The sequence below is a fragment of the Alternaria atra genome (genome assembly GCF_907166805.1).
Source record: "Alternaria atra isolate CS162 genome assembly, contig: 21, whole genome shotgun sequence".
Lineage (NCBI taxonomy): Eukaryota > Fungi > Ascomycota > Dothideomycetes > Pleosporales > Pleosporaceae > Alternaria > Alternaria atra.
Genome location: NW_025091319.1, coordinates 2,502,936 through 2,525,260, shown reverse-complemented (window position 1 = coordinate 2,525,260; position 22,325 = coordinate 2,502,936). Strand labels below are relative to the sequence as shown.

Here is a 22,325-nt window from a genome sequence, read left to right as displayed (position 1 = left end):
AACATCTCACGCATAAGCGTCGCCTCACCACCAGCCCATCGCACACAGGGTTCTCCACGCCTGCAGTTACCGGACAATTTCGCTGTCATCTAGTGGCTACGTGTTTAGCTGATCCACGCTACGCACACATTTTCTCCAACATTACCGCATCGGGAGGACCAATCCCGGACGCCAGAGCATTGCATTGCAGTCGTCTTCCTGCAGCTAGAGCGAGGATATCCTGGTGACCGGCCGAGGCTCTTGCACGAGCTTCTTTTCCTGCATCATTGGGCTCCATTGGCCGCTCGTCGACGCGTCAGGGCCGTGTTTATATCCAAACCATCTGGACCTTGGAGCATCTCTTCTTCCAATTTCGGACGTCATACATCTACCACCATTGGCCCACATCAACCTTCAACTCTTTCTGGTCCTTCCACGCGCCCCGCCAAAAGACGCATCTCTTACGCACCTCCCACGCATCTCTCCATCAGTCGGCGCATACCTCGACGACACTTGCGACCTCGCTTCTCCACCTCTTGCGCCGGCCCTCCACCACCTACATCCTGCAAGCCTGCAAGCTGGCCAATTACGCGACGCCGCCAGTCTCGCCCTTGGGGTACCGGGCACTCGAACCGCCCTTCAGTCTGCAGTATAAAGGCGGGCTGGTTGGGATGGACAATGACCGCCGGCCACGGCATACTCCCTCAGGTTACGCGAGCCAGCAAGGCACGCTCCTTCCACCACAGGCGTCGTATCCAGTGGTAAGCGCACCCGATCGCTTCAGGCAGCCGCCCTTGACAGCACCTGCCCCACCTACCTCCGTCCCCTCTTCCGGAAGTCGCGCCAGCTCTCAGGGTTACGGTTACGCTTACGGTGAAGGTGCACAGTTTGGCTCATCGATTCAACCCTCGCCCGTAGCCTATGCCGCCCAGGACTATGCCGCCGAGCAACAGCAACAGGCCCAGCGTGCACCTCAGCAGTACTCGCCGTACGGCCAGAACATCATGTACAGTGTGCCCGGCGCCCAGGCCTCGGCGCAAGCCTCGTCGCAGTATGAGCCTGTGGAACAGTACCAGCAGAATAGGGACTCGGCTATACAGGTCCTGAGCACCGGCTTTGGCGTGGCACAACCGCAATACTATGAGAGCGGGCCCACGAGCGCGCCTGCTTCTGCCATCACGGCGCAAAACGTTCCCTCCCAGTATCCCTCATTAGGTTATTCAGCACCGCAAGCCCAGGCCGCAAGAGAAGCGCTCGCACCTGCCTACACCGCCGCTGGCATGACAGACCCCCATCAAGCGCCCTCCCAAGGGGCCTATTCCCAGGGCACTTACAGCGAGCCCCAGCCAAATAGCGGCAATGAGTACGACGACTTCTACAGAAACTACCAGAACGAGCTTAAGAAGACGTTCGAACATGTGCGTGACGGCCGCCTCAGCGAAGCCGGAACATTGCTCTTCAGAATGTCCGACTGGCTACTGCATTGGGCTGAGACGCTGGGTAAGTTCTCCGGTGCGCACAATACCGAGCGAGCAGCTGAATTGACCGCAGCAGGCCTAGTACGCGACGACGAGACCTACTACCAGCAACGTCTGCAGTTGTGGGAAGAGTTCAATACTTGCTGGCTCGCCACATTACAAAAGCAGAAGACTATGACACAGGAGATGACCACAACCGGCCAGCGACCGCAGCCACCAAAATCGCTGATCGACTACGAGTTTCTCGAGAAGATGGGTACTCAACTCGTCAAGAACTGCGACGCCATGGAGAAGCACGGCCTTGTCGACTACCAAATGGGTGTATGGGAAGAGGAAATCGTAGCGAGTCAGTACCACATCACATCTGTTTCCCAAGCACCTTGCTAACGTTACGCAGTGTTGACTTCCTGCATGGACCTTCTCGAGGAAGTTGGCGCTGGTCCCTCTGTACAACGACCCACGTCTACAGCGCGACGGCGGTGATCTTAGCGATCTCGAGTTGCGATGATCTGCCTGGTGGCTGTTCGCAGTGCCGCTCCCGAGCGCCATCGAAGCAGCGCATTGACACTCATCTCGAGAGGCTTGCTACACTTCGTCCCTGCACACGCTTATACCCGCACCGTGCGCTCACTAGAGCGTAGTCATCGCCGCATGAATTGCTTCTTTTTGTACATATATCGTTCATGGGGCGTCTCCTTATATTGGTTTCTTTTGGCAGTCATGGAGAGGGTGAAGGTATCAGCCGCTTGGTGTGGAAGTCAATCTGCATCGGTTTTCTTTATGTCAAACTCTTGCATCCACGGTTCTTCCCTAGCTGTCGAGCATTTCTGCTTCGAGTCACGTCATTGCATTTCTTTTATAGCCTCCTTTAGCTTTGCTAGGTTTCTTTCAAATTCGCATTGGGAAAAAAGTGGGGAAAGATTATGGTACGAATGCAATGGCACGCATGGTTCATGTTCACGACATGGATAGATGCATCTACGAGCATTTGAACATAATTGCTTTCGCTGTTGGGTTTTGATGCGGGGAAAGATAATCCGGCGCAGGCGCTTGGAATATCTTATGGGGTATATGATGACGCACGGGTTAATGAGGTGGAAGAACAATCGATAGAGCCGAGACGAATGCATGTGGATACCACCGGATCGCCCTTGCGCCCTCACGGCGTCCGGTGAAAACTCAACGAAGGAACCAGAAATCTCGAACAAACCAAGTACCTTTTCTCGGTATTGGGCGGCAACGACATAGTTTTCTGAGCCTGAGATGGTAGGGCGCGAAAGACAGCTGTCATCCGTGGTCGGGTTCCTGGGTCTGCTACATCGACGTGGTTGGGCAGCAACTGTAGTATAGGATTGAATTTGTACTAGAATTACATGGCTTCATTGCAAACATCCTTGTACCCGAGGTAAACTGAAGTGATGTTTTGAAGGATCAGGCGTGGTTGAGTCACTCTTCCAAGGTTTGGTGGTATCTTCCTTGTCATGCTTGTCAGCAGGGGTATCCGTTCCTTCTCGCCTCACGATACCGATCTCAACTCCACCCGCAGACGCCATCGCAGCCTCATATATTGACAAATGCGAAGATCCGCCGCGACTGATTACCATTCGACGCCGTGGACGGAGACGATCATGCGCGGCGACTTGGCGACGCAGTGTTCACGCCTCACGTATCGCTCCAGGCTTTCGGCGCTGTCAAAAGCAAGATCTGACCTGGATCGACGGGAACAATAAACCGGATCGACAGGCGCCACAATCATCGCTAACAAGCGAATTTAGCTGATCACGTCTTATCACAAGGACATTAAGACCTTGTAGCGCATCATGGCGCCCGGCTATTGAACATTGACGGCGATCATGCAAGATCGGGATATAGGTGCAGTATCTCCAATACTTCCGGTTACCCCGCTTGGGTACTGGCGCTTTCAGTTTCATAAGTCATCTTCAAACAGGTCCGTTCGCATTGAAACCAAGCATTGGAGGGCATGCAGTGGCTATCATCGCCTGCAGCGCTGTCGTCGCACTGCCCCGCTTCCTTCAGTTTTCTGCCCCAGTAATATTGGTATGCTCTTTTATCACCCGTGTGCTGTTTCCAGCGTACGCACCTGCTTTCGCGATAAGCTGTAGTCATCACTCTCGCATCCTTTAGCCACCGGAACGCCTCGATTCAGCAACCAGATCACCACCAATGAGTGGGCAGCCGAGAGCCCTAATGGCGGGAGACGAGCCGGTCGTCTCCCTGGCCTTGGGAGCAAATCAGCTCCTCAGTTGTACATGAACGCCGAAGTAGCAGCGAGGGTGGCTATATTGGACGCCTTTCGATCCTGCAGCCAACTCTGACATCTCACGATACGGCTTTTTGCATACGACTGCACAACTAGTCACAGCATCTATACGGCACGCTTTTTCTTTATGCGCAACAGGGACGCAACCTGGCCGACCGAGCGTATGAGGCTGCACACCGCATAAGTGCAAGGGTACGGTTATTCGTGGAACACACCCTTCTCATCGAAACAGATGTGTACCTGTCTGACTCGCGATTCCAGCGCGACAGCACTAGGAAACCCGAAGAACACGACCCTCTGCAGCTTCTCGAACAGATGGCTATGCGAGTGGTTGTGAAACCCTGCACCATCGCGACCTGTCAATGCAACTACCCATTCAGAAAATGCGACCTCGTACAAACCCGATACGCTGGTAACCATACCGCACTCTTGCTTTGCTGCGCATGATTACTGCGGAAACTATAGTTGCTTCACTTCAACAATTCTGTTCTACCTTCGATTGCCCGTCTGACCTTCTCGACTTATCACAAACAGCTACAACATGCCGATCGCGAATTGTTGGGCGAGAACAACAATACAATTAAATGCTTCCTACATCGCACGAGCAACGATATCAACATATGATCGACGGCCAAATACAGAGTAGCATGCGCCTCTGGCGATCTAGGTTCGTAAGCTGCCATCCCTCGAATATAGGCGTGGCAGCCACCAGGCACAGAGATAGGCTGTTGCTGTACCCGTCCTGCAGGGAAGGGTAGGCGTGCGTCCGGAAATTGCATGTCGTACCCGCTTTTTGTTGCCGGCAATGAGACACTTCTGGCACAGTAACACAATTCGTGTTTGCAACGTGAATCAACCATAGATTTCGACGACGCAGGAAAAGACGTGGTTTGAGTGAGAGAGGGCAAAGGGTAAAGTTGTATATCCTTCGGAGTGTAAGGTACTTCTAGTACTGGCAATTGGTTGTTTCGTGGTCATATATGAAAGAATTTTTGTATTATTGTTAGTCTTCTTGTCCAAACTCTCCACATTATCAGCATATTGAAAATCCAGTCATAAGTTCATATGGGTGCCACTGGCAGCAACATCGACGTAACATTAAGACGCGCGCCTCTTCAACTCCAAAAGATACTCAAATCGACTCCATGTATTGTGGAAAGCAGTAGTGGGTCTCAAGTCTGCGCTAAGCTCACTCTGTTCAGCGCCATAGGATGAAATAACGATACCACTTTTCCAGCTCTCTCTCTCGTCTTTGCATCTTCCTCATCTACAACTTAAAAAGGTGTGCGTGTACTCCATATCGAACAAAGCCACGACCCATGGTTTCCCTGCTCGATTTCTCCGAAACCCCCGAGTCGCCTATCAAGTTTGCTTCGCTCTCAAACCAAAACGATGCTATCAACTTGTTATGAGAACCAATTTAGGGCTGTATGGTCGCTTCAGCGAGTTTACAAACGACAGAAAGGTTGGTTTATGACGCTGTGGGCCTCGGTCGAAAGTCTGATATCACCACGACATGTCCTCTCTCCGTCGTCTCGCCGGCTTCCATAACTACATACGTACTTCTGTAACGAGAAGAAGCTGGCTGCTGTCGTCGCCTGAAGTCTATGTATATAAATGTATCAATCGCAGCTTCTCGTCCTTCTTTCCTACAACGAATTCTATCTTGCTTGTTCTTTTCCAAATAAGTCGAGCAAGCGTTGTATAGTGTTCCTGGCCTGTCTCTCAAAACATGACGCAACTTTACAATGAGAGCTTTCCTGTCTATCACCTCCCTCAAAATCAAAAGCTGAGTTCGCAGGAGTTATGATCAGCCAACCTCGGAGGAAATTCAAAAACACCAGACGGATCTAGTGATGTTGCGAGAACGCGGCTCCTAAGCTCTACACGTGTCCGGATATCCGACGTAATAATTATATGTTTGAGATTGAGATCGTGTCTCTGGACTATGCAGATATCAAAAAAGCAGTCAGTGACAACCACATATTACGAGGTCTTCATGTTTTTTCTACATTTACCTCACGAGTGAGGAAGTGTATAAAGTCGATCAATTTCACTGCCCTTCTTCTCTTGTACACCACACTTCGAGGTTTTCTCTTCCCAAGGGGCAAAACACGAATCTATGAGCAATTTGATCTTCCACAAACAGTCATAGTGAACGATCATATGTTTGTCCTCCTCCTCTGCTCTCGCTTCACTTATCCGAAGTAGTGGTTCAAAGCAGCATAAAACTTCCTATCCCCTCGACCATTGTGCTATCTTATCCTGTACTTCATACTTTGTCACATCAAAAATACGATATCCAAGGCGCATGAGCATCCTTGTCTGCTTCTAGATACATGAGACGGTCGTCTTACGTGCTTGTGCTTCTTTCTCCATCGCTCGTCTGATTTGTGCCAGCAAGTGCTATATAAAACTTCCAAGCTTCTTCACTATTCTGCTGTCTTACACTACACTCCACAGCTCCGAATATGTATACCTGGTCTTCCCATGTGTTCGCTCTCCTCTTTGCCTCTGATTTCATCGCCAATCAGTATATGAGCGGCATTGAAGCATCCAAAGAGTATTTCGGATACCTATACTTCGAATGAGTGCATATACCTCATCCTCAGCATTCCTATTGCTAGGAAATTACCTGTTAGTTTAGACAAAGCTCCTCGCTTACTACTAGATATGATGAACAGCGATCAAAACAAAAGATCAACTCCTCTATATAGGTGATAAGTCTCGAAACCTGCGGATTGTGTACTTGCACCAGTCTCTTGCATGAACTGAGAAAATCATCGAACCTGCTGGATATCGCGTCATGTGGTTCCAGAAACTTGCCAGTTTCACATAATGCGCCCTGCCAGCAAGTGCGCTCTAGCTTCGAGCTATCTATATAAGCCCCTCCACATTCTCCTCCTTCTTCCCTCGATCCAAACATCCAAACAGCCAAGATATTACACTGTATTCAGAATATTTGGTTACCTTTTCTTTTCGTCAAAAAAACGTAGCAATCACAATCATGGGTCGTCGCCTTTTGCCTCCAAGAAATGGCCTGGGTGTTTGGGAAGCGTACGCGCTCTTCTTCAGACAAAAATATGCTGTACAGATTCAACGTGGTTTATTCCTTTCTGCCCAGAGAAGTTTGCCTCAGGTTCATGTATCGGCAGCGAGACGAGGTTGTTACTATTCACTTGCTATTGAATTCGTGCTGCTTCTTTCCAAAAAGACTTATCAAGGTATCGAAATACAACATGCCAATAGTACATGCTGGAAGTCGAAAAACAGGATGATGAAGTGGGGAGTAAGAACAATACGCAGATTTATGGAAGACATATGGGCAGAGACTAAAAGGCCGTTGAGCTAGCTCTATTCTGAAGTCTTTAAAGAAGGCCTTTTCATGCTCTGGAGATGGGCTCTCAAACACAGAGTCGGCTCCATATTTTAATAAAGACATCTGGCGGATGGTTACATGTTTGCTAGATCGATGTCCATAAAGTACTGATTCTGCTTCGAATGGGTCGTGCCTTGCGGATCTCCTGATTGAGTATTCCCATGATGATGATCTCCATCTTCACAACAATCTTTGTAGGCATAGCCAACACATGTGTCGTTGATACATGGGTATTAGTGAAGTCTCCAAAACACCAGGTGGATCTATGTTGTCCGACATTCTTGGTATCGAGGATGCGATGTTATCGTATATGGCTGTCGCGTTGTCCCGTTGGTGCTGGTCATCTGGGAGTTGCATGCCTGACCGTCTACCATTGTTTCGAGCGTGCTGCAGTAATGTTGCGACGATGCGCTCTGTGTGGCGCATAGCGCCAGTCTTGAGTAAATAGCGTCTTGCCATCGATCATCCGCTTCAACTCCCGTCAACCTCAAAAGCCCTAACAAACCATGCATGCCGTCCACTCCCCACAAGCCTCGCAGAGACTCGCGGCATATCGTTCTCCTCAACACTCCTCTCTTCCTCAACCAACGGATCCGACCACTCTAGCCACGCTTTGTCTTTCAAACAAGCACCCCACGCCAAACTCTTACTCGTAAACAACCCAATACAAAACGCACTCTGAGGCCCTTCATGAAGCGCCAAGAACACCGCGTCCTTGCTAACCTTCAGTTTGCTGAGATCCTGCTGACTGTCGAACCGAGCCGTAGGCTGACTGTTCGGATGCGGAATATCCAGCCTCATGACCCCATCGTCAAATTTCTGGCTCTTATCCTCGGGCACGACAGCCGTAACACCTGTATTGTGCATGGTGTGCGAAACAATCTTAATGCGACCCGTCGGACTCAGATACTCGCTTCCATCCAAAAGTCCGTCTCTTGAAAACGTATACGCACCATGTCGAGACGCACCCGCTGTCACAGTATCGATAGTGGAATACACGCCCAGAAACTGACTTGGCTGCGTTTTGTACGGATAAGGATCGTATTCCAACGTGAAGTAGTTAACCGGTGGCCTTATCGCACTAACAAGGCTGAACGGACTGCGTTTCTGTAATTTATTGCGAGGCCGTTCTTGTATTTCATGTAGGCATTCTACTTTGGGTGGTTTGTGTAATTTGCCATAGGACTGGGGTTTACGTTTAGTGGCAGTAGTAGAGCTCATCATTGTAGGGTCGCTGGTTGAGCGTCTATGGGTGCGGCGCTTCTTCGTCTCGACTCTTTCCTCGTATTTAACTTTCGCATAATTGCATATTGTGCCCAAGTCTCCGAGTTGGAAAGGGGCCATCGCAATGATCGTTGGTGACGCCTGCCGTGTTAGCCGGTCTCGGGCAAAGCGAGTGACGCGAGGAGAACCGGCAGAAGGAAAACCAGAACGTGAGAAAGGAGGTTCCGCGGGTGATGGTAAAAGTATGGTTTTTGCGACGACTTGTTCCACAGTTACTGCAGCATGCTGACCTTGCTCCGCAATGGCACGTTTCACCTTACGAACGGGGGGTTAGGCATGCAGCGTTGTTGCTGGCAAGGACGTGTTATTGGTACGAGATGCGTCATCCGGAGTGACGCTATTGGACACAGCCACTCACGCTAGCCGCTTACGGTCGCATCGATAAATCCTTAATCGGTCCCAAACTCGACTGTCTGATCAACATCATAACTCAAGTCTGGACTCCCGACGGACGACATACCAACGTAAAGGCTAATAACTAGATACAACTTGTACTGCGTCGGAAACTTACTCGAGCTTCTACAGTGGCGACCATGAGTTAGTGACACAAGTCATAATAGTTATAAGCTTATCGCTAATTCCTTTACTTCTTGACACGATTGTCAGGCTAAAGATATTGAACCATGTGCAAATCATCACCTCAACCCTCCAATAACAAGTGTTGACCTCACCGCCACGATAACTTCACTTCCAGGCACTCTTGACCCACTCCTCCACATCCGCCCAAAGCGTCTCAGGCCGCTCCAACGCCGCGAAATGCCCACCACTCTCATGCGCCCTAAAGAAAGCTATCTTCGCCGTCTTCTCAGCCCAAGCCTTTGGGATAGGTGCAAGTTCATACGGAAACCAACTGTACCCCGTTGGTTTGTTGACGTACTTTGTTTCCTTAGGCTCTCTGTATGTGTAAATTGACGTCGGGTAGCAGCCAGTCAGCCAGTAAAGAGTGATATCAGACAAGATCGTAGTGAGGGAAGGTGTCGTGGAAGGATCAGACCACGCGAGGAACTTCTCACCAATCCAAGCCAGTTGTGCAATGGGCGAGCTGGAGAGTACGAGACCAATAGTAGAGGGTTTGGTGCCGTGTTCGATTGCATAGGCGCGGCCTACTTCTCTGAATTCGGTCATCCTTTTGATGCCTTTCTTCTCTGCTTCACTGACATCGTCTTCCGGCGAGGAGTAAGATTGAATGTCTTTGGTGTGCATGAAGTTGAGATGCATGCCTTTGCATTCGGTGTACGTGGCTGCCATTTCTCGCGAGATGAGGCTGCCAATATCACCGCCCTGGACGAGATATCCTGATGTGCCAAATCCCAGGGAAAGAAGAAGCTTGTGCATTATGCGGGAAGTGTCCGCGACTTTCCAGTCTTTTTGTAAAGGAGGGTCAGATGATAAGCCAAAGCCAGGGAGAGACGGTGCAATGATGTGGTAAGGGAGAGTATCTGGCGTGTACTTCTTGCGTAAGAGATCCATGAGAGGTAGAAACTCTAGAAACGAACCTGGCCAGCCATGGAAGAATGCGATGGGAATAGCATCTGATTTGTTTGAGAACAGTGCGGTGAAGTGAACGTCATAGCTGCTGCCGTCATCGTCCTTGATCGCGGTTTTGAAGTTGGGGAAGGAGTTGATGCGGTCTTCTTCCTTGCGCCTATAGCATCTCAGTATAATCATATCTTTCGGATCCCCGTGGAGTTACACATACCAATCGAACTTCTCGATCCATTCCTTCTTTGTATCAATAATCCACTGCCGGCTAACTCCGAACTCGCCGTGGCTTCCCTCAACTTGCGTGTTCTCGTACGTCTCTTTCGCAACCGGACTCAACTTGAGTAATGTATTGAAGTCCTGCAGCTTCTGTTCCTCGACATGCAATTCAAACGACGTGGGTTGCTGTTGCGCACCTGCTGGCGCTTTGTTGAAGGGTTTAGCTGACGTCATGTTTACTATTACCCTGGTGCTATCGAGGATTGCGATTCGAGCCGTCAGGAAGGTCTCTGGTGAAAGCGTGAATTGGGTAACTTCAGCGATGGAGTTATATCTTGTCGTGAATCGCTGAGCTTACAAATGCTTGCTGCGTGAGGTGCAGTACACATGCACTAAGTCTAGGTTAGGCAACCACCATTTTACCTTTTTAGGGAAATGATCTGCAGGCTTATGTCATGGTGCGTCCTTTCATAGGTCGCAGGGTATACACATTGCACAGGGAGCATTACAAATGCACAAAGACCATGGCTTGCATGCATGAGGTGCTGCGAGCCAGACGAGTCACAATGCGTTTTCGGGTCTCAACAGCAGGTGGGGAAACTTGCCAAAAACGCGGCAAATTTCATATATCGTCGCTCACGTATAGCGTATGACGCACGGCTGCGCTGCAACTTCTCACGAGTGATAGAACCCTCCGCATAATGCGGATGTCAATGTTGCGGCTCGGACGATCAAATGAACCAGAAATGGGAGATGAATTGAAATGCAGCTACTCGCTCATGATAAGCCAGCCTCCTCCACCCAAAAACACGGCAAATACTAATATAGTAAGAATCGCAGCACCAGCCTTATCCCCCGTCGTGATAGCGTCATGCTCGATCCGCACATTTCCTCCATCACTACCCGCAGTAGGATCGTTTTCACTGATTCCGCCCGTGTCCAGCCCCACGGGCCCAGAAACTTGATCAACAAGTAAGTTCTGCATGACCTCCAAGGCAGACATTTGCTCTCCAACACCCACTTCTCCATCATTCACGCCGCCTCGCCACCACCGAAGGCCACATCCACCTTTTCCGGCACTACATTGTTTGGCGGCTGCTACGGCGGAGGTACGAAGTTTTGGCATGATGCGGTCGCGGGTCCAGGGAGCGCTTAGCATCGTGTAGCCCATCCAGCGGCTGAGATAGGCTTTGAAAGAGCGTTGATCGTGGTCGCATAGGCCGTTGCGTTCGCAGGCCATTTCAATCATAACGTCTGGGGCGCCTTCAGCGTTGAAGAAGATGTCTGTTCCGTTGATGATGCCACCTAGGCGCTCTCGCCACCTACCTGCTGCTTCCTTTGTTGTGTTAGAATCGAGTCTTTACTTGGAGGTGTTTACTTAGTCTTACCGTATCACCGTTTGCTTCTGACATGTTCCATAACGCTGCAACACCAGACATGTGAATTCCGGCGTTGTAGGTCCATTGGATGTGGTTCTTTTCTGTGCAATTCTGCCTCTCGCTAGTTCCGTCTGTGAAATTGAGATACGCAATCAGTAAATGCATCACTTGAAGTTTTTGCGTAGCATTCTTACCGAAGAAGTGATAATCTGGGCTGATAAGACCGACAGCGTATTGCCAGTCCCATGCTCGCTCCGCCCACTCAACATATGTGGTGTTGCCTGTGTACTTCGCCAGTCTTGCCGCAATGTTGAAAAAGGCTCCATTTGAGATTGTGTTCTTATAGTCGAATCCATTGTTAAAGCGGAAGATTTGCCAGTTGAGTCCACCACCGCAAGTTTGGGTATTCCAACGCGGTGCCTGCGTGTTGAATACTGCAATGGCGAGTGATAACCACGACATCTCTCCCTCGACATCCGGAAGCTTAGTTTCCGCTGCTGACATAGCGGTCATCCCCCAGAAAGCTTGATCGTCATTTCCCAGCGTACTGGTTTGGTTGTCCGGCATGAAGGCTTTCGGGTTGCCAATCTGATGCACCATTGCTTGCCGTGTAATAGCATTATATGTGTCGTCTCCGGTGTAATACCAGTAGTCGATAAACGAATTAAACATGGCTCCGCATAGCCACCAGTAGTAGGGATCTGGCAAGTTTCCGGGTACGTCGCCGGGTCGATCACCAGTGTACCATTCTCTTAGACCCGCCGCAACAACTTTGGTAGCTTCCCTAATAGAGGCTGGTTACGTTAGTAGAGTCCGAAATCACTCGTAGTATGCGCACCTGGGTCGTCAACATTCAGTTCCAGCGCGGATGTGGCAATTGGCGACAGCAGGCCAACTGCCGCGAAAACAAGGTTCGAAGGTCTCATTGCGGAATCCCCGGGGTATCACTAGAAGGCAAGGTGTTCGGAACTCGGCATGCGTATATAAACGAGGGTGCCTGAGGCACTACACAGCGAGCGACGTAGTGGGGCCTTAGGTTGGTGGGAAGACAGCGAAGGAAGATGAGAAGTCTAGGAGAGCAACATTCTGGGGCTGCGAGTCGTGATGTTATGAAACCCCTTCCGCCCTGAGCCAAGTAACGGCGCTGAGCCGCAGCAGTAGCTGGGCGACAGTGCAATGCTTGGAAGTCATCCTTCCGCGTCGCTACGAGGCTAGGGTTGGATCGTTTAAATGATTACGAAACCCAGACAGGCTTGGCGATCTATTCAGGCCCTGGATACCATCTCCTATCATAATTGCCCGCGGTTTCCGTTTGACATTGTACAAAGGGGGTGGTGTGCGTAATGCAAGTCGCCAAGTTTGAAGATGACATTGGCGTTGCTTGGAAAAGTCTTGGGCGCCGAGGACTTAGCTCATCATAACGCCGACACGTCGTCTTCCGCCACGTCCGGGCGGCTGCACTGGGATCAAGGAAATCGCATCTGTTCCTGCATCGTGGAGGACGCGGGGAAGATCAAATGCGCTTCGCTACACGTCATTGGAGTTGCGCGGTCCGGATGATCGGGTAGGATGCATTGCTAGGGTCATGGCCATAGCCGGGTATCCGAAACGATCATGCCAACATACCAGACGATAGATGATTCTTTCGAATGCAAGAATCTTACATCGTTGATGATTGAAGGATCGAGGTAATGCACTACTTGGAGTAAGATTGTGAATGCGGGGAAGGTTTCCCGCTAGCGCCAAATTACACGTCAACTCACCCAAGTAGATTTAAAAGTCAGCAGGTTGGTGTTTCACGATTTTATTCTTTTTCCTATATATTCTGAGTACAACTCACTGTAGGCACATTATGTGTACATGCCAACGATTCGTCATTGGTAATATTCCAATGCATTCCTCCAGAGCCAATTACACAACCCCCAAGCTTTGCTCGACTTGTGCATAACAACCCTCAAATATCCTTCAGTCGCCGCTGGAAACACCATGATAGATCTCTCGGTGGACGCAGAAAGCATGAATACCCGGTCATCTTTGTGGTCCGCGTAGTCTTCTTCGCCGTACCGCTCTTTGGCGACATGTACCTCCTCGCAATTGCAGTGGCTGCGCACCTTGCCACCTTATCTTTGAATAGCCCATTGGGTCTGACAGCTGTCGCGTATCGAGATCCTCTCATATGCTGAACATGTGGCCCAGGAGAGCTGCCTTTGCTTTCTGACTTGCTCTACTCTTTGGTGAAGCAGACAAGTCATATTGTTGCGGTCTATTGAGAGTAACGCTAGCGTCGGGTCAGAGCCAACGTTACTCTCATTGTTGCTGACATGCGATGGGCAGATAACTGGCCGTTTTAGGGATCTAGTGGGTCAAATTGGTTGCTGTGTTTTGCGGCGAAAGCAAGCGAACCGTTTACATTGCGTTGTAACAGTCGGGCCTGGGCGCGAAGGTGACTATCCGTACCAAGTGTTTGTTGAGGTCTGGCCCGTGGGGACTATCGTTGTCAGAGTAATACCGTAAACCGGTGAGAAAACAACCGAAGAATATAGCGAAGACCTGTATTTCGTAGCTCATTTGACTACGTCATGTCGCAGAGGGCGATGCGGATGTTGCACGCCTCGAAGCGATGACATAGTGGGTTTTCGTGGAGCCTGTCATGCTCTAAGGGGTCATCACTTTCTTCGTATTCTACATTCCTGACCATCGAGCTCCCTCCGTGAGAGCGCGAATCCCCTGTTCCATGAGCCCACCCTGCACCTCGTTGGTGACCTCGTTGTTTCCCAGATCTTCTACAGATAAACCGTCTGCACGAGAAGCGCCGTCCGTATCTGTCACGGTTGGTAGACCTACGAGATATGGCCCGGAAAAAGCTAGCACCTCTTCGTATGTCGCAGGTGTCAATGGGTCGTTCTCATACGCGCTGAAAATCCCAATGCTGCAACGGAGGGGCAGGGCGTCCAGGACATGAGCAAACCTAGCACCTTTGGTGTCTATTGATAGTTCCGAGAAGTTTTTGAGAAAATATTCCATGTGTCTTCTTCTTGCCCCTCCTCCGTGACCACGATCATCTTCCTAATGGCGTTCCCAGCGGAGACTTCGATGGCATCTTCGACAGACTGAAGTGCTCCGGCGTCAATCGACTTGAGGTGATCATCATCGTCGTCCTCCAGAAAATCAGCACAGTCGTACTCCTCTTCGTTCCTTAAGAAACGAGATGTCGAGACCTCGAGAAGAACAGAATTTACGGGTGGCTGGTTCGATTCTTGATAGCGAGAGCGGTTCAAGAAGAGGAAGATTATGTTTTATAATCCGCTACAGTGCTGAATGTGACAATGATGATTGTTGCGCACGTAATCAAGAGTGATATCCTCGCAAAAGACCAATGCGCTCTTTTTTTAGTCGCACACAATCTCTCGCTTGACGTTTCCGGCTAAGATGTTGGACGGCGGCAGTGAGTAGCTCGACATCGTAGTGGTTGTTGTCTTTCATTCTCTATATACATGTAGGCAACAGTTCGACCTGTATAGCAGAGTGCTCCGCGCGCCTACTCCAAAGATCAAGAGGAGTTGCAGGATGATATACATACCTTGAATAGAAATAGTGTTATTCACAAACACGCCATAGTTCTTGCAGTTGCTAGAAGTGCGCGCCGATTATGATGAATTGAGCAAGTGTAGCAGCAGAAGGCTTTATCGAACGAGGGTGGAGATGGGAGCCTGAACTTCAGTGAAAGTTTCGGGAGGGTAGGAGCCTGTTTTGAGAGCAGGATTGAGTGCACAGGAGCGCGGTGGGTGGAGTGATTGGAGTGACGAGGGAGGCGTAGGCTTCAGGAGGGAAGAAAAGGGAGAAGAGGTAGAGGAATGAGAGTGGGACTAAGGCAGAAGTGTAGATGTCAAGATTTCAACTCAATAAAAGGAGAAAACGTGTAGACCGCGACTCTGAAGAGTCAAGGCGTACTCGAATGATTGAGAGTTTGTAGTTACGTTACCGTTTGAATCACGTTATCCCTAAAGGCCGCAATATCTAGAGTAGGCGTAGGAAGATACGCAGGTAAGGTTGAGTCAGTAATACTAGGAGAATGACTGAGTATAGTAGGGGAAGCCGAGCGTATCTCCAACCTTGCTTTGTTTGGTCGATAGAACTGAGCGAACATGTTCTTTAACATCAACCGAGTACCTCTTCCTGCAGCATCTCGAAGGCCTTCAGTGATCTGCGCCAGCCTTCATCTGCTGAATGAACCAACTCCTGAAAGCTCTCGCCTTGCTACGTGTACCTATACCCGCCGTCGCGTCCAAGTGGCTAGCAACTGAGAAGGCTTCAACGATACGCATTGCCGTTACTTCATCTACATCATTGAAAGGTATCAGGTCCAGAAATTGTCGCAGTGTAATGGAGTCTAGCTTGACGTGCAACTGTACAACGCAATCGACGCTAGTAACGTCCATGACAGCCAGTGTTGTTCGTGAAACAAGGTCCCACCCAAGGTACCCGGTGGAGCACTGTCGAGCGTAAAGCTGCTCCGCTGATGCCAGCTGTACGAAGGCTCGAGCAATCGCGCTTTTGGTAGCGGTATGTGTTGTTGAGATTTTCAGAATCTCTAGAAAGTCGTCTAGCGAGCCGGTTCCTATGAACGTATGTCGGTGCTTGCATTCTAGATCCCTTTCTTCTGCGGTCATTACGTCTACTCTTATAGCATGATGGGCGACCCCGATATCAGGCGGCGGCTTGGGCCAACTCTCAACATCGGGCTGTTGTGGTCGCCCAGCTCCATCGCGTCTCCTTTCATGCGCGTTCACTGGTAGATTTAAAGATATCTTGTGACGGTGCCTGCTCTCACGAGCTTTGATCGTGGGTTCTTTGGAAGGGTCAGCCCTAAACAAGAGCAGGCCATCATCCGTCTTTGCTCTCGACCGAAATGGAGTTGAAGGCGTATCGATGACATCAAAGGGTGGGTCAGACGAGACATACCGACGGTTTCGGTCATACCGCCTCTCCATGGGGGTTGTTTTGTATTCTTTGACTTGTGTGGCGGATGTGGTTGGCAGTTCTTTTCTTAGGGTGTCGTCGTAGGCTGCGTACGAATGAACACTTTTTCGAGATCCTAATGGGTTAATCGGACATAAGGGTGTGTCTTCGAATAATGTGGTGTCTGAGGTGGGCGATGCTATCTCGCTCGCTTCTTGGAGATGGGATGATGGAACGACCTTTTTCGATGCCCAGTTATCTTCAGTGGGAGGAAAGCGGAAAGCGGTCAGAATCTGGTATTCGTGGTCGGCCACATCTTGCGACGCATATGTCATAGTATCGGACCCTTCATGACATGCATCTTGCCCATTTGGCTCCGCAATTGGTGGCGCCGTCAGGACGCTTCTGTTTGCGTTGAGCTGTAGAGCCACCAGAACAGCGCTGTTAGTACGGTTGCGCTTCGATGATGGCTTCCATACGCTGGAATTGTGATTATGCACTATCGTATCTTCATATCAGCTTCGGTCTCAAGGCATTTCGCCAAATTTTTGCGCGTCTCTGACTTACTCGCTGTTACTGTGCTCATCTTATCCAAAGCGACAGTCCTGACTCCTTTCGTTTCTGCGAAGCGCTCCTCATTTGCAGTAGAAATGTTGAGTGACGATAAAATCTCCATTAATCTCTTTCCTGTTTGTGATTCTACAATCGGTATCATCTCAGACGTGACACAGAAGCTGGACGTGGTGCTCTGGGCAGGGGCGATTGGTAGCATCGCAGAACGGCTGTTTCCTTCGGCGTAGGTATTCGTTTGCGACCGCGCAGCGAGCGATAGTCGATGGTTTCATAGCAACTATGAGTCTGGACGGCGTTCGGATGCTTGTGACGATTGCACGCAAGCGGCGGTGGGGCGGTTGTCGTGGTGAGGAGATGATCACGCGTATCAAGAACACATGGCAACAAACGATTATGGGCTCCACTGTCACCAGCCGGAGTAACTTGAGACGATTGAAGAGAAATAGTGAAGTGTGCAGCGCGTATTGCAGCCAGACGATACACACGATCACCTTGTCGGCGAGGGTATTACGCAGGGAGGAACCACGATCGGATCTCCTATCAGCTATTGACTTGGAGATATCGGATCCGCTATATACACACCTTGCTATCGCGATCACTAACAATACCAGATCACCAAGAGAGATGAGTGGTGTTCATCGGGACGGCGACAAGTCGAGTGTTGTTGTGACCCTAACCACGTGGCGACTGATAGACATGGAAGGGAAGGCATAGGGCAAGATAGCTAGGCGAGGGTTCCAATGAAAGAAAGATCATGGGAGTGTGGATGGAAAGATATTTGCGGTTGCCGAGCTTGTTTTCTTGGTCTGGCGACCAGACATCTCAGGCGCCTCTCCCCCTGCCCCTTCCACGCGCTACCCGGACACTGTGAGGAATGAACTTGAGTGAGGACATACTGGAAGTTAGACTGTCCATGGGATCGACCGATCCAATAGCGGCAGCCGGCTTTGTGGCAGTGACTGCGGCTGGCTCCTCACGTCCGAGTCCGCGGCCACCGAATCCCCCACGCCCGTGAAGCTTTATGGGGTAACGACGAGCGTCTCCTTCATCCTGATCCATCTCCGTAGTATCACCTACTGTGCTTGCATTCGACTCACCTCTCCGCCTTCCGGTAGCGTTGCTCGCTGTACTCATCGTAGAGCTCCTGCGTCGATGAGAGGGTATTAGCATGCTGCTACGGCGGTCGATGCCATCCTTCACAACAATGAAGTCGTAGTCGCGGGGAAATTGGTGTTTGTCTATGCAGTGTAGGCGACGCTTTTGTGGCGTGCTACACAAGCGATCGCAGTCTGGGAGAAGACAGGCATACTACGAGTTATTAGTTGCAGTATCCGTGTGAAGGCACTCATATTCGGCATATTTCAACAATCTCGCTTCAAGGAATGGATGAACGCGTCCAGAGGAAGGAGCCACCTCATGAGGGGAAGGAGCAAACACGTGACAAACTATATACGGAAACGACCTACCGTTTTTTCTCCCTGATCTCGTTTGGCAGCGTTGATAGGATCGTGGTATTCTGCAATGTGTAGGTGCAGATAGTGCTGATCCGGAAAGTTCTTGTGACATTCGCTGCATCGATTCATATGAACCTGCTGATAGTGCACATCGTGATCTTCGATGGAATTGAAAGACAGCGGTTCGTGCGGAGGTAACGAGCACTTCATGATGGTGGGCTCGTCAGAGATGGCAGATTCGGTATCTAAGTGGACAATCTTGATATCGACAGACGTCTCACGCGAGTAGGGTGTGCTGTCTGATGACGAGGAATCGCGGTGTGAGCGCTTGATCCCCATTATATGTTGATTGGGGTTGATTGTGACTGTGACGAGGCGTAGATGAAAGGGGCAGTACCTTTTACCGATGAGAGTGCTGTCTCGCAGGGCTGTTTTAGTCTGGTGTTGGTTGTGTGGTGAAAGAGGGTGGTTTGGTAGCAAGATAGGCCGAACCGTGGTGGTACCTTAGCTCCGAGACTGCGGCCCGCTAGTTCGCGACTCATCAACCAACCTTACTTTCTCACGCCTCACACCACGGCCATCGCCTCCCACTCTGACGCCATATATCCGCGTCTTGGGCGCTGTTTGCCTCCGAGACTCTCCCGATCGCTGATTGTCCTATACGCAGGGCATACAACTTTACCATAAATGGAGCACGCCAGCCACAACGTCCGCCGCCTGCTCCGTGCCTTCGTCTGACCTGCCCGCCGACCGTGGGGTCACATATGAACGTCGCCGGCTCCTGCACATAGAAGGCATGGCCGCGAACACCGAACAACTTGACAGGTGCGTCATGGCGCCATCACGATAATGCCCGCCGGGTGCTAATAAACTGTAGGCGGGCGAAGGCGATTGAGAAGGAGCTTTATAAGCGCGCTGATGGCGGTTCTTCGTGCGCCGAGTTAGCTGCGGTGCTGCAAGAGTAGGCACTATTGCCATTTCGAGCTGGCGACAACTAATACTTCACAGCTACCGCGCCGCCTGCGAAGCCCTCGTTTTCTCCAACTTCGAGTACGCATCGGCCTACGAACTCCAGACGACGCTATGGAATGCGCATCTCAAGGTCAACACCAAATTCAGGCAGGAACATAAACTCGTGCGTTACTGCGACAAGAAGGGCAAAATACAAAGCTAACATCTGGGCAGCTTAAGCGCTCCAAGGACCATGTTGTCGAGACCAGAAAGTTTCAAAAGACTTATCTCCAGTTCATCAAGGCCAGCCAGCGCTTTTACCGCCAGTATATACTGAACCTCGATACTCAATTCGACGGTATCCCAGAACTGCGCAAAATCGCCCAGAAATGGAAGGATGATAGTAAGTACGCCCGGCTCACCCCACGCGACATCGCTAATGGTAGAGCAGCCTCCAAGTCATCCCCGCGTCAGCGCATCCCCGCAACCCTGAAGACACAGGTCCTCATCTCTTGCCACCAGACGCTCATCCAGCTCGGCGACCTTTCCCGTTACCGCGAAACCGAACTCGTTGAGAAGAACAAGGACCGCAACTGGGGCCCCGCCAAAGGTTACTATGACCTTGCCGCAGAGATATACCCCGATTCCGGACATGCCCCGAATCAACTTGCAGTAATCGCGCGCGAGGATGGCGATCACTTCCGCTGCGTGTACCACCTCTATCGCTCGCTAGCAAGCAAAGAACCGTATCCCTCGGCCAAGGCCAATCTGGCAACCGAGTTCAAGCGCGTCATTACTGCGTGGGATAATGGGCAGCTTATCAACAACCACAAGACAGCCGACGGTAACACCGGTCGGGCTTTGATTGCTTGGTTCATCAGATTGCATAGCAAGCTCTACAAGGGCGAGGAATTCGCTGCTCACGATGAGCTGGAAGGCGAAGTGCTCAGCCATCTGGCTATCGAGCTCAAAGAGCGCCCATTGGACTCCATCTTGACCAAGATCATCCTTATCAACATGTCAGCGGAATACTTCGCGACAGTGCAGTTGCAGAGTAAGTAGCTCAGCCTCCACAAGTTGACTATGCTGACCCCAACAGGCGAGAACCCGCCGCCGAACATCATGCGCACATATTTCTATTACCTTCGCCTAAATGTCAAGACATTCTTTATCCTCTTACAGGTCCTACAGCCAGAGCTGGATCGCTTGTCCGAAGGCAACGATGTGAAGCATCAGAACGGCGATCGCGCCACCCATCTGTCCGACAAGATCACAGCCGTAGCACGCCGCATCCTCCCAGGTCTTCGTCTGTACAGCACCTGGTTCACGCGCTACTGGAAGGTACTCAATGCCAATATTGCTGATACCTTGAATACTGTCGACGTCCAGGAACTTTGGAAAGCCTATGCTGCGACGTTGTCTCTCTTGGCCTCGAGCTTCTCCGTCGACCAGCTTCCGCAAGAGAACTATATGCTAGAGGAGGACACGGACACGATTGGCTTCGAGCCGCTGATTCACCCAGACACCATGAAACTCTGGTATGATGGAGATGTAATGAAGAAGAAATGGACTGAGCTGGAGCGTAACCACCCGAATGTCGAAATGCTCATGCGGGTCAAGGATTTGCTCATCGATGGCTTGCTCCTCACGCAGAATGATGATGCTCCACTGGACTTGGCAGGCCCGCGATTCATCTACCGAGAAGAAGGTTTACCATCGGAGCTTTTGGCGAGTCCCACAAACCGACCGGATGGATCTCCCGCTCTGGCAGTCCAGGCGACCGATCTACCTCTATTCCAGCACACGCAAGCGCCCATCCCAGACGATCAGAAGTCGCACTCTGTTGCGGCAGCTTCGGAATCTGCATCCACTACGCTTGCTAAGGACAATGCGATGCGCAACATGGTGGACGATCTAGTAGGCGATGAGACCGGACTGGACCCTTTAGTTGAAGAAGACGAAAACATTCCGCCCACACCACCAGAGCAGACATTCGAGGATACCGCTGTTGTCAACGATAACACATTTGTGCCAGCAGCATTGTCGATCAACGACTTGGTCAACTCGGTTAGAAACTATAAGCCCTTGTCTCCTGCTCCCATGCCCGCGATGCTCTCCACACCTATGGGTAGGTCAGGTTCTACCTCTTCTATCCGCCAGCCACCGAACCTGCCTTCTGTGCCCGATGGTCAGTGGAACTCGAACTCTATTTGGAACCGTACGCCTGGTCCAGCGTCTCCCTCTATGCTAAACACCAATGGTCTCGGTAATGATCTCCGTCGATCTCCTATGAGTGGTACAAAACCCAGGATGTCTGGTCATGTGCGGGGTGACTCAGCAAACTCGCTTCTGAGCGTCGAGACTGGCACTCCTATTGCCACTCGAGCTCCTAGCGGTATCGGGAGTGGTGCTGCATGGGGAACTCATGTTGGCAGCCCCTCAAACTGGGGATCGACCTATGGCAGCGACTTCAACAGCAACCACCAATATGGATACGCAAACGGAGCAAATATGGCGAGTCCGCTCCTTTTCAGCTCATACCGCGACGGTGCTGAGAGCTCCTGGGGACGCACCCCTCCCAACGGCCAAGGCGGTTGATCTGACCCCAGCGCAGCCATAGCAGGCTGTTCAATGCTGTCTTCTCATCAGTCGTTAGTGTCGTCAGACATACCGTTCGCCGGACTCCGTCCTGGTTACTACAAGAGTGTCATGCCCGAGCTGAGGAGCTCGCTGGATGGGTTCCGAGCATGCTCTTCGACCGAGTGAGCACAGGTACTCTCCCGGAAGCTGGATGTGTGCTCCTACAATGCTTTCACTTGCATGTCAGAACTTGTTCTCGGCACCTGTCGAATCAAGGGAAAGTTACTTGGATGGGGCGATTATCTGCTTTACAGACTAAAATTATTG

The 22,325-nt window shown here is 50.9% G+C and overlaps 5 protein-coding genes across 5 annotated transcripts; 2 read left to right on the top strand and 3 right to left on the bottom strand.

Annotated features, from left to right (window-relative positions):
* Nucleotides 1-650: 650 nt before the first annotated feature.
* On the top strand, nt 651-1,940 carry ALTATR162_LOCUS1257 (uncharacterized protein; the record flags this gene model as incomplete). The annotated part of the gene is made up of 2 exons (XM_043308852.1): nt 651-1,803; nt 1,855-1,940. The coding sequence occupies 2 exons, from the start codon at nt 651-653 to the stop codon at nt 1,938-1,940; spliced, it is 1,239 nt and encodes a 412-aa protein (XP_043164787.1).
* Nucleotides 1,941-9,085: 7,145 nt separating this feature from the next.
* ALTATR162_LOCUS1256 (uncharacterized protein) lies at nt 9,086-10,336 on the bottom strand (the record flags this gene model as incomplete). Its single annotated transcript, XM_043308851.1, has 2 exons — nt 9,086-10,046; nt 10,101-10,336. 2 exons carry the CDS (start codon nt 10,334-10,336, stop codon nt 9,086-9,088), a joined length of 1,197 nt encoding a protein of 398 aa, XP_043164786.1.
* Nucleotides 10,337-10,871: 535 nt separating this feature from the next.
* On the bottom strand, nt 10,872-12,407 carry ALTATR162_LOCUS1255 (uncharacterized protein; the record flags this gene model as incomplete). The annotated part of the gene is made up of 3 exons (XM_043308850.1): nt 10,872-11,438; nt 11,491-12,275; nt 12,320-12,407. The coding sequence occupies 3 exons, from the start codon at nt 12,405-12,407 to the stop codon at nt 10,872-10,874; spliced, it is 1,440 nt and encodes a 479-aa protein (XP_043164785.1).
* Nucleotides 12,408-15,677: 3,270 nt separating this feature from the next.
* Nucleotides 15,678-16,775, bottom strand: ALTATR162_LOCUS1254 (uncharacterized protein; the record flags this gene model as incomplete). Its single annotated transcript, XM_043308849.1, has 1 exon — nt 15,678-16,775. One exon carries the CDS (start codon nt 16,773-16,775, stop codon nt 15,678-15,680), a length of 1,098 nt encoding a protein of 365 aa, XP_043164784.1.
* A 2,488-nt stretch (nt 16,776-19,263) lies between these two features.
* Nucleotides 19,264-22,016, top strand: ALTATR162_LOCUS1253 (uncharacterized protein; the record flags this gene model as incomplete). The annotated part of the gene is made up of 6 exons (XM_043308848.1): nt 19,264-19,292; nt 19,345-19,428; nt 19,476-19,602; nt 19,653-19,821; nt 19,870-20,472; nt 20,518-22,016. The coding sequence occupies 6 exons, from the start codon at nt 19,264-19,266 to the stop codon at nt 22,014-22,016; spliced, it is 2,511 nt and encodes an 836-aa protein (XP_043164783.1).
* Nucleotides 22,017-22,325: the final 309 nt, after the last annotated feature.